Source organism: Portunus trituberculatus, chromosome 15, assembly GCF_017591435.1.
Source record: "Portunus trituberculatus isolate SZX2019 chromosome 15, ASM1759143v1, whole genome shotgun sequence".
In the NCBI taxonomy this organism is placed as follows: Eukaryota; Metazoa; Arthropoda; class Malacostraca; order Decapoda; family Portunidae; genus Portunus; species Portunus trituberculatus.
The window spans coordinates 18,741,129-18,756,128 of NC_059269.1; the positions used below are offsets into that span (position 1 = coordinate 18,741,129).

Consider the following 15,000-nt stretch of genomic DNA (forward strand, 5'->3'; position numbering starts at 1 on the left):
GTGTGTGTGTGTGTGTGTGTGTGTGTGTGTGTGTGTGTGTGTGGGAGAGGAGAGGGGAGAGAGGGAGGAGAGGAAGAAGAGGAGGAAGAGAGAAGAAGGAAGAGGAATCATCTTTTGTAAATTATCTCACTCAGTTTCTCTCAGAACCGTCTCATTTTTACGGACCTTACTGTGGATAGCATCTCGTAGACTGTCTTATTTCGTGTGTCATTTGATCTCCTCCTCCTTCTCCTCCTCTTCCTCCTCCTTCTTCTTTCATTCCTTTTACCATGTCGTCCCATTGCGCATAAAGAAAATAGGAGCGGTTGCAAGTAGAAGATTTGGACATTATGATGATTTAGCGCAGTTGAGCATTACGTTTAACAGCCGCGAAATAAAGCATTGTAAATTGCATTGGTGAAATTAAGATTAGGAAGCAACCAAGCAAGCAAGAGAGAGAGAGAGAGAGAGAGAGAGAGAGAGAGAGAGAGAGAGAGAGAGAGAGAGAGAGAGAGAGAGAGAGAGAACGATGAGCCTGGTGTAGGAGCTGAAGGAGGAGGAGTAGAGGGGGTAACATGACAAGAAAAAGAAAAAAAAAAAAAAAGGTCAAAATACGGCGTTAACAAAAGCGCAGGAATGTTACAGCAAAGAGTAAGATTGATGAAGAGAACACTGAGAAAATTGACAATATTTCCTGTGTCCACCAGCGAGGCACAGATTTTTAGGGTGGCATAAACTTTGTGACTTTAATAAATGGATGAAGTGAAGAGAAAAAGAACAGCGTGGTGAATTCAGAGAGAGAGAGAGAGAGAGAGAGAGAGAGAGAGAGAGAGAGAGAGAGAGAGAGAGAGAGAGAGAGAGAGAGAGGGTTCCGAGGCCAAAGGTTCCGAGGCCAAAGGTACAGAATTTGGCAATGAGTAAGAAATTATAGACTGAAGAAGTGATCGATTGAAGAATTATGAAAGAAAGGGACGAGACTTGCATGATAAGATGAGAGAGAGAGAGAGAGAGAGAGAGAGAGAGAGAGAGAGAGAGAGAGAGAGAGAGAGAGAGAGAGAGAGAGAGAGAGAGAGAGAGAGAGAGAGAGAGAGAATATTCACCCAAAAAATTTAAATACTGGTGTAAGAGCATAGCCAATCTGGTGTTGAAGAAGTAAAAGTAATACTAGACGAGGTGTTGAACTGGTGTTGAGGGGTACGAGATGTGATATTGGTACTGGTGATGACTTTGGTGTTGACATAAGAGGCTGAAGTGGTGTTGATCGGTTCTGAAGTTGTGTACATTGGTGTTGCTCTGGTGTTGAGGTGATATTGGTGCGATTTTGAAGTGGTGTTGACAGAGGGGTTGGTTAGTTGACAGCGAATGTTGACAATGGTGTTGAGGTGATGCTGACAGTGGTATAAAGGTGGTATATCAATGGTGTCGAAGAAGTTTTGATAGTGGTATTGGCAGAGGTGTTGCCAGTGGTGTCAAAGTGGAATTCTGTGGTGTTGCATGTAAAGGTGATGAGATTACATAGAGAAAATACTGTAAAGATCTTAAAATAGTACAGTTGTGGTGTTGATATGGAGCACTAGTAGAAATGGTGTTGTACTGGTGTTATTATGAGGATAAGTGCGGTGGTGTAGTATTGGTTTAATCATTAGTCTCTCTCTCTCTCTCTCTCTCTCTCTCTCTCTCTCTCTCTCTCTCTCTCTCTCTCTCTCTCTCGTTTCATCTTCCATTCCTCTCTCATTTAACCTTTCCCTCTCCTTCCTTCCCTTGCCTCATCTCTCCACCTATGTTGAAGCCAAGAGAGGACCGCACGCCTGCCTCGGGCCTAAAAGCCTCTCCTGCCATCATTTTATCCCTCGCACGTGCTCTTAAACGCTTCTGGCTTTCATTACAACTATTTCCACAGGTCAGGGATTTAGTCGAGTTCCCAGTGTTCTCTCTCTCTCTCTCTCTCTCTCTCTCTCTTGATGACTAATAATTTTCATACTGCTACTGTAATCTTGAAAAACCTCACTAACTTCCACTAAAGTCTGGGTTGTTTTGCTTCTGAGATAAATCGTTTGAGAATACAGTTCCTTCGGTCACCTTTGAAAAATTAACACGCATTTCTTTCGCAACTTTACGGACTCGAGGTTCTGAGGTTGGGTAATTGTTTTTTTTTTTTCTCTCTTTTTTCATGTACTACAGAAAGCAACCAAGGTCACAACAATAGGGATAATGAAGAAGGAATCATGATAATAACAAAAAGACGGGATATCAGATAAGGAACGAAACATCACATTTTTTTCCCAACACACACACACACACACACACACACACACACACACACACACACACACACACACATAGACAAACAAACAACACAAAAAATACAACAATCTCTTAAAAAAGAGAGAAAGAGAGAAAGAGAATAAAAAAAAAGAAAAATAGAGAGGAGGCGGGCTGGTGTGATGGATGGCAGCCGCCCCGTCATCACAGCCGCCCCGTGATGGACGCCTCTCTGATAAATCTTAACTGAGCACAAGGTCAAGATGGCTAATGGATCCATTTCCCTCACCAGCGCGCGCCATGAGTCCAGCCCAACTCAGCCCAGCCCAACCCAGCCCAGCTCAGCCCAGGCCAGGCCAGTACACCGCACTCTAGGTCCTCCTTCCCTGGCCGCTGCCCCACCCCATGCCCGCGGCGCCTCCAACATAAGTACGGGTGTCGTTTGAAGTAAGAGATGCGGCCTGACTGCATGAGGAAAGGCGGGACGCAGCGGCAGAAGGAAAGGACACAGGCAAAGAAGAGGAAGGGAGATGAAGAGAGAGAGAGAGAGAGAGAGAGAGAGAGAGAGAGAGAGGGGATGCAGTGACGCAGGAGACAGGGAAAGAGGACATAAGAAGTGGAAAGGGAATGAATGAGAAGTGAAACTGAATATTGAAAGTCAGAAAAGAAGAAGAACAAACAGAGCAGATGAAATAAAGACACACAAATCAATCCATTCATTCCACCAGAACAACAACATAGCAACGACAACAACAACAAGAAGTTTAGGCAGTAAAATAACAAGAGGAATGACGATATACATACATGAAGAAAAACCAGTGAAATCTCAAATGCTCATGCAGGTCTAGGATACAAGCAGCCACTCATACACTCAAAGTTACTCACCATAGAGGAAAGACGGAAAGACTTGACTCAGAACACCAGGAGCGAGAAACACACAGCTTAGCTACATCGACAAATATACTCACACACGCGCAGCTGAGAGAGAGAGAGAGAGAGAGAGAGAGGTTCAAAGAGCGTTCGAGTTGTTTCGAGACTTGCTTCACCGCTTGCTTTGCTCGAGATGCTCCGAGTATACAGTGTTGCCATCTAGTGATCTGCTTATGTAAGGGAAGGACTATGAAGGATAATAGGATACAGAAAACTAGATGCGAAAGGAGAATATCATATGCGTAACTCTCCTGTACTTTTTTTTTTTATCTTTTATATGACTCGCAGTCCATCAGTAGTAGTGATAGTAGTAGTAGAGGTAGTAGTAGTAGTAGTAGTAGTAGTAGTAGTAGTAGTAGTAGTAGTAGTAGCAGTAATAGTTGTAGGAGTAGTAGTAGTGGCAGGAAATATAAAAGAAAATAAAACAAAAACAAAATTAGTATCTCTCCTCTTTTTTTTTCACTTCTGCTTCTCCTTCCCGTTTCCCTTTCCTTCCTCCTTTCCTCCTATTTTTTTCCACTTCTGCTTCTCCTTCCCCTTTCTCTTTCCTTCCTCCTTTCCTCCTCCTCCTCCTTCTTCTCTACGTATCAATTGTCACAAATCATACAATCTCCTCTTTTGATGCCTATTCCCTCCTCGCTTTCTGGCATTATTCTCTCCTTCTCCCCCCCTTCTCTCTCTCTCTCTCTCTCTCTCTCTCTCTACTGACGAAGGAGTCCCCAGCCCCGTGCCCTCTGCGTGCCCACCGATCATCTGCCGGATGGATGCGCTGGGCCCTCAACTGGATGACAAGGTTAATTGGAATACTCTCTCAGTCTCTCATTTTCAGGTGAGGTCTGGCTGGCTGGGGTTCCTGAAAATCCACAGCCGGTTCTTTGTTGTTGTTGTTGATGGAGGTGGTGGTGGTGGTGGTGGTGGTGGTGGTGGCGATGGTGATGGTAGTGGTGTTAGTGTTTTTCTTCTTTTTCATTAGTTGTGGTAGTTCTGGTTGTGTTCTTTTATTGATCTTGGTTTTTTTTTCTTCTTCTTCTTCTTTTTTCTTCTTCGTCTAATTCTTCTTCTTCTTCTTCTTCTTCTTCTTCTTCTTCTTCTTCTTCTTCTTCTTCTTCTTTTTATCCTCCTTGTCCACTTCCACTTGTGTGTGTGTGTGTGTGTGTGTGTGTGTGTGTGTGTGTGTGTGTGTGTGTGTGTGTGGAGTTGAATTCCAGAGGCTCGCTTTGATGTACAGCGTGGTCTGGTCTCTAGTGCAATGTTTATGACGAGGTGAGCTAGTCCGCGAGCGAGGCATGCGACGCTGTGGTGGTGGTGGTGGTGGAAGAGAGAGGGAGAGAGGGTGGATATCATGCTCAGGAAATAGAAAAAAGTGAAGGACGGTACAGAGTCTCCACTTGTATGTGAGAAGTCCACAAAAATAACTGAAAAAAAATAGTAAATATAGCAACGAGAAGCCAGCAAGCTTATCAAACATCATCATGCATAGATATACCTTCCTCCTTATTGACTCAGCCCTAACCATGAAATTTCTGAATGGATCTCTTTTTGTCTTTCCGTACATCTGTATTTGAGAATGATTGATGTTCTCTCTCCATATCCAAACTCCGGAAGACTGCACAGAGGCGTTACAGGTGTGTGAAAGGACAGGTTAATTATTCTTCATCACGGAACAGTACAAAGACCCCATCTGTGTGAATGAACAAAACAAGTGTATGAGGTTGGAATTCTCTCTCTCTCTCTCTCTCTCTCTCTCTCTCTCTCTCTCTCTCTCTCTCTCTCTCTCTATTTGTCTATCTATCTATCTGTCTATCTATCTATCTATCTATCCATCTTACTTTTTTCTATTTTCCTCGTTGTCTTTTCAAGTGATGAGAATTTATCAAAGGAGTTAGCGTTAGTTAGTAGATTAGTGACAATTAAAAAAGTGCTACCTCTCCCGCCTAGAAACTTTCATGAGCCAGAACCAAAGTGAACCTAGCAATTGGAGAGTCAAGGGTGAGTAACAGTTAGGGCAACGGGACCTGGAGACGGGGAATAGTGAAGAAGCAGCTTGGAGAAAAGAGAAATAAGCATTGATTGGGGCGAATGACAGGGAAGTGTACAAAATGATGAGGAATAATGAAGAAAATAGGAAGAAACACAATTTACATTCAGTCAAAAAGTAATGAGATTTAATCCTTTCATTACTGGGACGCATTTTTTACCTTGAGTTTTGGGTACGATTCGAAGGTTTTATTGACATTACGAAGGGTCTATAGAGGTCAGAAGATTAATGGCTAGAGTTTTCACTATTCTAATCCCCACATAAGTTTTTGAAGCTGTATAAAATCACCAAATACTAATAGAATAAATATGAAAATGCATCCTAGTACTGAAGGGATTAAAACTGGTGAAGGGGTGTGATGGGCCTTATGGAGGAATGATTGTGGATTGAGTGTGTGGGGGTGTGGGAGGGTAGAGAAGGGGCGGGGGTGAAGGGACGGTGATGTGGCCGCCCGTCACTCCCAGTAACTCACACACCTGACGTATCTCGGCTCCCTCTCGGACAGGTAAGGGCCTGGCCGGTAGATTTACGACGAGACTCGGAGGGTTTTCATTTTTTTTCCTACTCTCTCTCTCTCTCTCTCTCTCTCTCTCTCTCTCTCTCTCTCTCTCTCTCTCTTTCTCGTAAATTTATTAGAACTGTCACTTTGTTTATTTTTGAGTAAGAACTAAAGGATATCAAGGAAGACGAAGAGGGAGACTAAGGCGGAAATGAAGAAGGAGGAGGAGGAGGAGGAGGAGGAGGAGGAGGAGGAGGAGGAGGAGGAGGAGGAGGAGGAGGAGGAGGAAGCTTGTGGTGTAGTTTTCGTCAGTTAATATTTTCAGATTAACAACCACTTCCGCCACCACCACCACCACCACCACCACCACCACTACCACGGCCACCGGTACCTCCCTTTGTACATGGTCATAGTTTTCACCACCACCACCACCACCACCACCATCACCGCCTCCACCACCAACAACAACTATCATTATCCCAGTCACCACCACTACTACGAACAGAATTATATCACACACACCACCACCGCTACCACCACAATCACCACCACCACCAACAACAACAATACCAGACACACCTAACGCGCTCTCCTACTCACTCCCGCCACACACACAGGAGTAAAACGCATAAAACAAGTTAGTCGACTGAAATAACTCAACTAAACCATTAAAGAAAATAAGAGAGGGAAACAAATTAAGAACAGGAAACCCCCAAAGCTGCTCATCGCTTCTGTGTTCATTTATTACTTTGCAGACACGTCATGGAGGAGGGAGGTGGAGAGCAAGGGAGGAGGAGAGGTAGAGAGGAAAACTGGAAGAAAGGAGGGAACCATTCTCTTATCAAGTAATGGTAATGGTGGAGCTGGTGGTGGCGATGGCAACAGTGGTAATAGTGGTAGTAGTGGTGGAGGTGGTAGTGGTGAATGCAACTCCGCTTAACCATCTGGTGTAATAATAAACATTTACCTGAGGCATTGTGTAATTAATATACGAGCCCACCTGTTGCATTACGTGTGTGTGTGTGTGTGTGTGTGTGTGTGTGTGTGTGTGTGTGTGTGTGTGTGTGTGTGTGTGTGTGTGTGTGTGTGTGTGTGTGTGTGTGTGTGTGTGTGTGTGTGTGAGTAAAATAAATTGCGAGGAAACAAGGCGTGAAGGACTTAGCTGCGCCGGGCCGTGTGAAGACGCTCAGACATGACAAGCGGGCGAACAATTTTGCAAGGCGGTGTTCAGATGGAACTCCTTCCCTTCACTGCTAATAAAAAGTAAAGAAGAAAAATTGGGAGAGTGAAAAGATCAATCTAAATGCAATATACATTTTTTTTCAAGTCCTCCCTTCCTTAACCCCTTCAGTACCAAGACGTGTCTCGTATCCCTTCTGCTTACTATTAGGGAGACTTTACAGAGCTTCAGAAACTCATATAGGGGATTAAAATAATGAAGACAGTGGCCATTAATCTTCTGATCTCCATAGACCCTTCTTAATGTCAATGAAAAGGTCTAACTGTAAATCAAACCTGAAGGTAAAAATGTGTCCCAGTAATGAAGGGATTAATCTCTCACTCATTCACACTTTCTTTACTCTTCCCACCTTTCACTCATCGCATTGTTTTTCATCCATCTTTTGCTCTTTTACTAATCCACTATCATCACTCCACCACTACCACATCTGTCGCTACACCTGACTCATGAATATCAATAACAAAGAAAATGCCGAGCTACACACCTGATCATGACACACACACACACACACACACACACATACACACACACAGGCGTAAAGACACACCTGAACATAGGACGCTGACTCACCTGTAGTAGTAGTAGTAATAGTAGTAGCAGTAGTGATGGTGGTGGTTGTGGTGGTGGTGATAGTGGTAGTAAAAGAGCAGCAGCAGCGGTGGTAATCAGTCTTTGCACCTGCATTGGCGTATGTTTATGTATTAGTGTGTGTGTGTGTGTGTGTGTGTGTGTGTGTGTGTGTGTGTGTGTGTGTGTGTGTGTGTGTGTGTGTGTAATTGTTTGAGTAAGTCCCTCCCACTGTCTCTCTCTCTCACACACACACACACACACACACACACAGGACAATTAATAATACTTAAGTGAGCATCAACTCTTTTTTTATTATTTTCATTGTATTTACAAATATGCACAACGTATGTACAAAAAGTCATTATTCAAGTCATAATTTTCTTCCAGTGACAGTTCAGAAAAAATGAGAGAGAGAGAGAGAGAGAGAGAGAGAGAGAGAGAGAGAGAGAGAGAGAGAGAGAGAGAGAGAGAGAGAGAGAGAGAGAGAGAGAATGAAAGTAATGCCGTCGAAAAAACAAGAAAAAAAAGAAGAAAAAGTGCACCAGATAATAAATTAGTTAAAAAAAACACCCTGTTATGGAATTTTCTCCTCCTCTTCCTCCCTTTTTTTCCTCATCTCCTCCTCCTCCTCCTCCTCTCCTCCTTCTCCTCCTTCTCCTCCTCCTCCTCCTCTTCCTCTTGCACCTCATCCAGCTATCAACACAGCTCCTTCTTCACCATCACCACTATCATCACCACACACCACTTGAGATCACCACTTCTAACCTCTTTGTCTTCTAATTCTTCTTCTTCTTCTTCTTCTTCTTCTTCTTCTTCTTCTTCTCCTCCTCCTCCTCCTCCTCCTCCTCCTCTCCTCCTCCTCCTCCTCCTCCTCCTCCTCCTCCTCCTCCCTTCTTCTTCTTCTTCAGTGGAATAAGAGTACAACAAAAAAAATACGTGAAGTTTGAGAATGGTGTTGGCACTGATAATGATGATGATGATGATGATGATGATGATGATGATGATGATGATGTTGGATGGTGATGATGATGGATAGTGAGTGTAAATACAGTAATAAGACAGGTTATTTTTTGTTCTGTAATGATGATGATGATGATGATGATGATGATGGTGATGGTGGTGGTGATGATGGTGAGATTTAAATATTTTTTCTTGTAATCTTTTTTTCTTTTTCTTTCATTTCCATCTACGTGCTCTCTCTCTCTCTCTCTCTCTCTCTCTCTCTCTCTCTCTCTCTCTCTCTCTCTCTCTCTCTCTCTCTCTCTCCATTTTCTCTTTCGTCTCTTTGAAATCTAAGTGGTTTCTCTTGTTTCTATATCTTCTTTCTTCTTTTTCCCCTCTTTCCCTTTTTCCCTCTTATCTTCCTCTCTCTCTGTTTCCCTCTGTTCCTACCTTCTTTCCTTTTATTTTCCTTCCTTGAATTTAGTATTTTTCCTAGTTCCATATTTTCCCTCTCCTCTATTTTCCCTTCCTTTTCAATCTCACTGACCTTGTTCCTTTCTCTCCTTTTCTTCCTTCCTCTTCTTGAATTTAGCTTTTTTCTAATTCTATATTTTCTCTCTTCTCTTTCTTCCTCTCCTTTCCATTTAGCTGATCTTGTTCTTCTTTATTATCTCCTTTCTTTCCTTCTTTCTTTCCTTCCTCTCCTTGAATTTAGCTTTTTCCTTGTTCTATATTTTCTCTCCTCTCTTTTCTCCTCTCCTTTCCGTTTAGCTTATCTTATTCTTCCTTCTTAATTCATCTCTCCCTCCTTTCCTTCTAACATACGCAGGTTTAATCGGTTCTCTGATACATCACTGAGATCGTGGTCTAACATTCCCTGCTGTGTTCGCTCTTTATCGACACTAAGCACTGTAAAATATCCTTCGCTCGTACACTTACATTATCAAGACACCTATGGAACTAGACTGACCAAGAGTTTTAATTATGACTTTACTAGGGAGCTGTAAATTGAGTCTTCTATTCTTTACCTTTCTTTTTTTTTAATATCACAATTATTTTTTTGTTTTCTTCGCCAGTTTTCTTTTATGTTCTTTTTCTTTAGGAGAGAGAAATCAAATTATGCATATTTTGTGGCGTGCATCCTTCACTAATCTTCTGGACACTTACATCAATCAACATTCTAATTTCTGTAAGTGAACTGAGTAACGTTTCCTTATCTCATATCTCTGACACGTAAAGGAAAATCAGCAACTTCAATTTTTCTCCAACGCAGCGGCACCTTACGGAATGGAGTCACCACGGCTGTCTTCTTTCCGTGGTGACGACGCAGGTGGTTCGAAGCGGCGTGGGGGCAGGCTAAGCAAGGCGGACCAGGACTCGTAGACAGTTCACGCCTCGCCTAATCAGGTCCACTTAGCGCTGAGTTCACTGTGACGGAGACAGAAGAGAGGAACGGCCCTCAAGATGTCTAAAAGCACTTTGGTGGTGGTGGTGGTGGTGGTGGTGGTGGTGGTGGATGGGCGTGGGCGTGACGGGGCGTTTCTGAGGCTAGATGATGAGGCTCTAGCGTGGGAGGAAAAGGGTTACATGTGTGTGTGTGTGTGTGTGTGTGTGTGTGTGTGTGTGTCGCTGTCAGCTTTATCCGTTCATGATGTCCTCGATCATAAATCCCTTCTTCTTGGGGCGTTCCGGAGGGTGGGGTGGGTACGGGAAGCGAGGAGCGGCGCCCATGCCTCCTCCGCCCATGGGTAAGGGTCCCTGCATGGAAATGAGCGGTGCGGAGGCTAAGGAAGGCCCCGGGGCGCCCACTACCTGCTCTATGGGCCGCTTCAAGTCATGGTGCGGTGGGCGGTAATGGTGACCCACGGGACCCGAACCCCCGGCGCCCACCAGGGGATAAAAGCCATGGGCGGGGCTGTACAGCGGAGTGACGTGGGTGTGGGCGTGCGGATGGGAGGCGGGTCTAGCGGGCGGGGCTCCATGTGGGCCTAACATTCGGGAGTCCCTGTCGGAGGCGCTGTGGGAGGTGTGGGGAAGAGGCGCCTGGCTGTGGGGGAGCATCTCGTGGGAGGAATGGGCGTGGGTGGTGTGGGCGTCGGACGTGTGTGTGTGAGTGACTTGTGTCTGTGTTTTGTGGGTGAGTGTGTTGTGGGTGTGTGTGACGTGAGCATGGGAGTCGCGGGGGTGCAGCTCCAGCCCCTGGCCGTGCAGGCTGGAAACATGGTGATGCGTGGGTGGCGCTTCCTCTCCTCTTACACCTCCAGCCACCTCTTCCTCCTCCTCCTCCAGCTCCTCCTCCACCTCCTCATCGTCCTCTACCTTCTCTGACTCGTAGAAGGAGTAGGCATCGTCAGGTCGACCGGGATCTATTTCCTCGTCCTCGTCCTCCTCCTCGGCTTCCTCCTCCACTTCGTCGTCCTCCAAGTCCCCGCCTCCCTCCGTCCTGTCGCAGGCGAGGGTGGCTCCTGCAGATGACCCTGAGGCACTGGCGTCGTTGTCATGATGGTTTACGTTCTTGTTCTCCTCGGCGTCTTTATCGGATGGCAAGTGACCCCCGATGGAGTGAGTGAGCATATGCCTCCGCAGGTCACAGTTCCTCCTGAAGACGGCGCTGCAGGAGGCACACTTATATGGCTTCAGATCGGTGTGGGTGAGGAGGTGAGTCTTGAGGTTGCTGCGCTGGTTGAAGCTCCTCCCGCAGGTGGGACACTTGTGCGGGGACTCCTCCATGTGTAGGATCTTGTGTACCGCCAGCGTGCGGCTCTGACAGAAACCTTTGCCGCACTCACTGCACTTGAAGGGCTTCTCCTTGCTGTGGATATACCTGTCGGGGACATAGACAGAAGGGTGTCAGTACAGAGAAAGAGACTGCACACACACACACACACACACACACACACACACACACACACACACACACACATTCGAGGACTTCATGTTACAATATTACATTACAACATAGCTCATTCACTGCCACGTTCTCAGACACTATTCTCTCATTTGGGTTCTTTCTAAGCCCTTATGCCTGTGAAGGTACAGCATGATCCTTGCTAAACCATCACTATAATCAGTAGAACATTTGTGAATAACTGGACAGCTTGAAGTACAGCCTGTTGTACGTTCCTGGATACTGAAACCTCTGGGAATACGACCATTAAAGTAACGGATTCAAGCTTAATAGAATAAGTTTTAAAAGTTATATAGAAAGAAGTTAGTTATCTTAAACAGACGAGTAGAGTAAATAACAAGACAAGACTGGGTAATGAGGGAGCATTAAAAGATAAGATAAATTTATGAGTAAGGATGATAAGTGGATGTAAATAGGTTTGTTTCATAGACGGACTCTCACCTGCAGGCTTCCCTTACCTTCTAGTACTTTTAATGTTTATTTACTTATTTGAGTGTGTGTCTTAAATCACTAACTGTGGAAAAGTGTGTATTGAGTCTTCATTCGCAACAATCATTATTCTTACCCCCTCTCTATATCATTCTTACAATCATTACTTTTACTCGTCTCTTTCACCGCAACTGTCCAGACCCGCAGCAAATAAGCAACCGGGTAAGTCCACCCAAACACACGTCAAGGTCAGTGACTGAGGGAGTAAGGGCAGCGGCGGACAGAAGCAAGACTGGCCAGCAGGTGAAGGGTGAGTGAAGACGGCGGCAGTCGGGGCAAGAGGCGCCGTGATCTCTAGACAGTCATTTACATACCTCGTCTTAAACTTCCCCCACAGAATACACAAGTCAGGACAAGTTACGTTCCCTGCAGCAATGAACACACCGAGACTTGAAACAAAACGACCGGCAGAGCACTTGCCTCCAATTACTACGAGATACATCAATGCATTATATACACGAGAACCAGAAAGAGAGCGAAAAAAGAATAATAAAAAGAAAGAAAAAAAAATCTTGTATCCTCTATTCCCTGGCGAGGAGAGTGAAGCTGACATCACAAGCTGCATTCTTCCTCGTCCCGGCAGAAACAGAACCGGTTTGGAGAGAACATATTATCAGGCTTCAAAGAGAGCAGTTAATTCTTACTAAAACATCGCTGGAAGAACTGGCCGAGTGGAGCTCACGGCGAGACCTACGTTGGTGCTGGAGATAGAAGAAGAAGAAGAAGAAAAAGAAGAAGAAGAAGAAGAAGAAGAAGAAGAAGAAGAAGAAGAAGAAGAAGAAGAAGAAGAAGAAGAAGAAGAAGAAGAAGAAGAAGAAGAAGAAGAAGAAGAAGAAGAAGAAGAAGAAGAAGAAGAAGAAGACAAGGAGAAGAAGGAGGTATTAAAAAGAGTAACAATAACATTAACATTGTTATTAATCTTCTATACTACACCTCCTCTTCCTCCTCCTCCTCCTCCTCCTCCTCCTCCTCCTCCTCCTCCTCTAATTATTTCTCTTTATTATGATATTTGAATTACTGTTCCCAAGGACAATAATATTTGTAGAGAGGAGGAGGAGGAGGAAGAGGAGGAAGAGGAAGAGGAGGAAGAGGAAGAAGAGGAGGAGGAGGAGGAGGAGGAGGAGGAGGATTATGTAAGAGGGGAGGAGGAAAAGAGAAGATAATGAAGAGTATATAAATTAAGAACAATATGAATAACGTAAGAGAAAAAGAGAAGAGCACAAGTAAACGAGAATTAAAAGAATAAAGAAGAAAAGAAATGGAGAAGGAATGAATGAAGCAAAGACAGAGAGGGAAGTAGTAACGGAAAGAAAGAAAATGAAAATATGTAAAATAATCTTTTAAAAATCACAAAATGTACTACTGAAACTTGAATTGACGTAGGTAATCTCTCTCTCTCTCTCTCTCTCTCTCTCTGACTAGTTTGCATGATGACAGGTTCGATGAGAGAGAGAGAGAGAGAGAGAGAGAGAGAGAGAGAGAGAGAGAGAATAAAGGAATCATGTGTAACTATTTTTCCATCACCTGCCGCCGCGCACACACACACACACACACACACACACACACACACACACACACACACACACACACACACACACACACACACAGACACACGTTTATTTGTATACAGGTCAACAACCTCTCCTCTTAAGGGGGGAGGGGAGACGTGAGGCCAATTTTCCTTTCCTCCTCCTCCTCATTCCCCTTCCCTTCCTTTGGTCTCTCTTTCCTTCCCTTCTCTCTTCTATTCCATTTTCTTCCCTCTTTCGTCCATCATTTTCATCTTATTTCTTAAACCAATGTCTTTTCTCCTTCTCTTCTCTTCTCTGACTCAGTTTCCATTTCATTTCCTTCACTTGTTTTGTTTTTCTTCTCTCCTTCATCTTTCATCGTCTATTATTTAAGCCATTAGTTATTTAGAAAGTTTGTTGATGGCTATCCTATGTAATGTTGAGGAGGAGAAGAAAAAGGTGGAGGAGGAGGAGGAGGAGGAGGAGGAGGAGGAGGAGGAGGAGGAGGAGGAGGAGAAGCTACTTGAGGGTGGTGAAGCAGGACTGTTTATGTTGAACAGAATGCCTCTCTCTCTCTCTCTCTCTCTCTCTCTCTCTCTCTCTCTCTCTCTCTCTCTCTCTCTCTCTCTCTGTCCCACAACTATATATTCTTATAATACACCTAGAATCCTCCTACTATTTGTCTTCATCCACTACTATTACTACTACTACTACTACTACTACTACTACTACTACTACTACTACTACTACTACTACTACTACTACTACTACTCTACTACTACTACTACTACTACTACTATTACTACTACTATTCTCCTCCTCCTACTACTCCTCTTTCGTTCCTCCGAGTTATTACACATTCTTCCCATAGCCTTCATGTTCCCCATTATTCACTGGTGCATCCACTCCCCTCCTCCCCAAGCTTTCTCCCCACTATGCCTCATACCACTCCCCTCTCCTCCCAGCCCCCACAGGTCCCCCTCCCCCAACACGGCCTAAACACACTGCCTGGGGGTCTCATTTAAGACAATATACAAGGGACCTTCATGTGGTATTCATGATATGCAAAACCATTTCCTCCGTCGGCGTTATTAGGAATGCCAGCACTCCTCATGCCCTACACGCCGCCTACGAGTAATTGCCCCCCGCTCGTATTCACAGGGGCGCCCACACAATAACATTTATGCCGGAATCGTATCCCTTCTCTCAGCGTGCGGCCGTCCGGGGAGGGGCGCCCGCGTCGGCCCCTCAGCTCGCGGCCACTTGGAACCCTCCTACTGAGAGAGCGAGAATTCTGATTACTTCTTAGAGTCCCAAGAGCGACCGATCCACGCCCCGCCTAGGAGTATGGAAATGCAGTGATGTATGTGTGTTTGTGTGCTGGTAGGAAGGTAGAGGTCCGGATACGGGTGGTGTTAAGGTGATGTTGTGGTGTGGTATGGGTGGGTGGGAGGCTTTGAGGAGCCAGGAGGGATGGGATAAGTGCAGGTGAGGAGTGAGTGTAATGCACAGGTGGAGGGAGGAAAGGTGGTGCAGGATGGCTAAAGAATGAAGTGAAGAAGAGAGGACTGCTCCGGGTGAGGGAGTGACACGGCGGACAAAAAGTGACGGCGGGGATTACATCGCGAGGGC

At 45.0% G+C, this 15,000-nt stretch overlaps 1 protein-coding gene and 1 long non-coding RNA gene across 5 annotated transcripts in view; both read right to left on the minus strand.

Annotated features, from left to right (window-relative positions):
* The window catches only part of LOC123504173, a 100,540-nt gene extending 97,335 nt beyond the window's left edge, over positions 1 to 3,205 (minus strand). The window contains exon 1 of the long non-coding RNA XR_006674733.1: positions 3,127 to 3,205. This is a non-coding gene — a long non-coding RNA (uncharacterized LOC123504173). The remainder of the gene's footprint in view (positions 1 to 3,126) is intronic.
* Positions 3,206 to 7,685: 4,480 nt separating this feature from the next.
* LOC123504059 (protein bowel-like) overlaps positions 7,686 to 15,000 on the minus strand; it is a 49,486-nt gene continuing 42,171 nt past the window's right edge. For 3 of the 4 annotated variants that reach the window (XM_045254326.1, XM_045254323.1, XM_045254322.1), the window contains one exon: positions 9,166 to 11,284. In XM_045254326.1, coding sequence (XP_045110261.1) covers positions 10,099 to 11,284 — 1,186 coding nt within the window. In that variant the 3' untranslated portion in view covers positions 9,166 to 10,098. Of the gene's footprint in view, positions 7,721 to 9,165; positions 11,285 to 15,000 lie in introns of those variants that run through there. The other variant, XM_045254324.1, reaches the window with a different exon arrangement.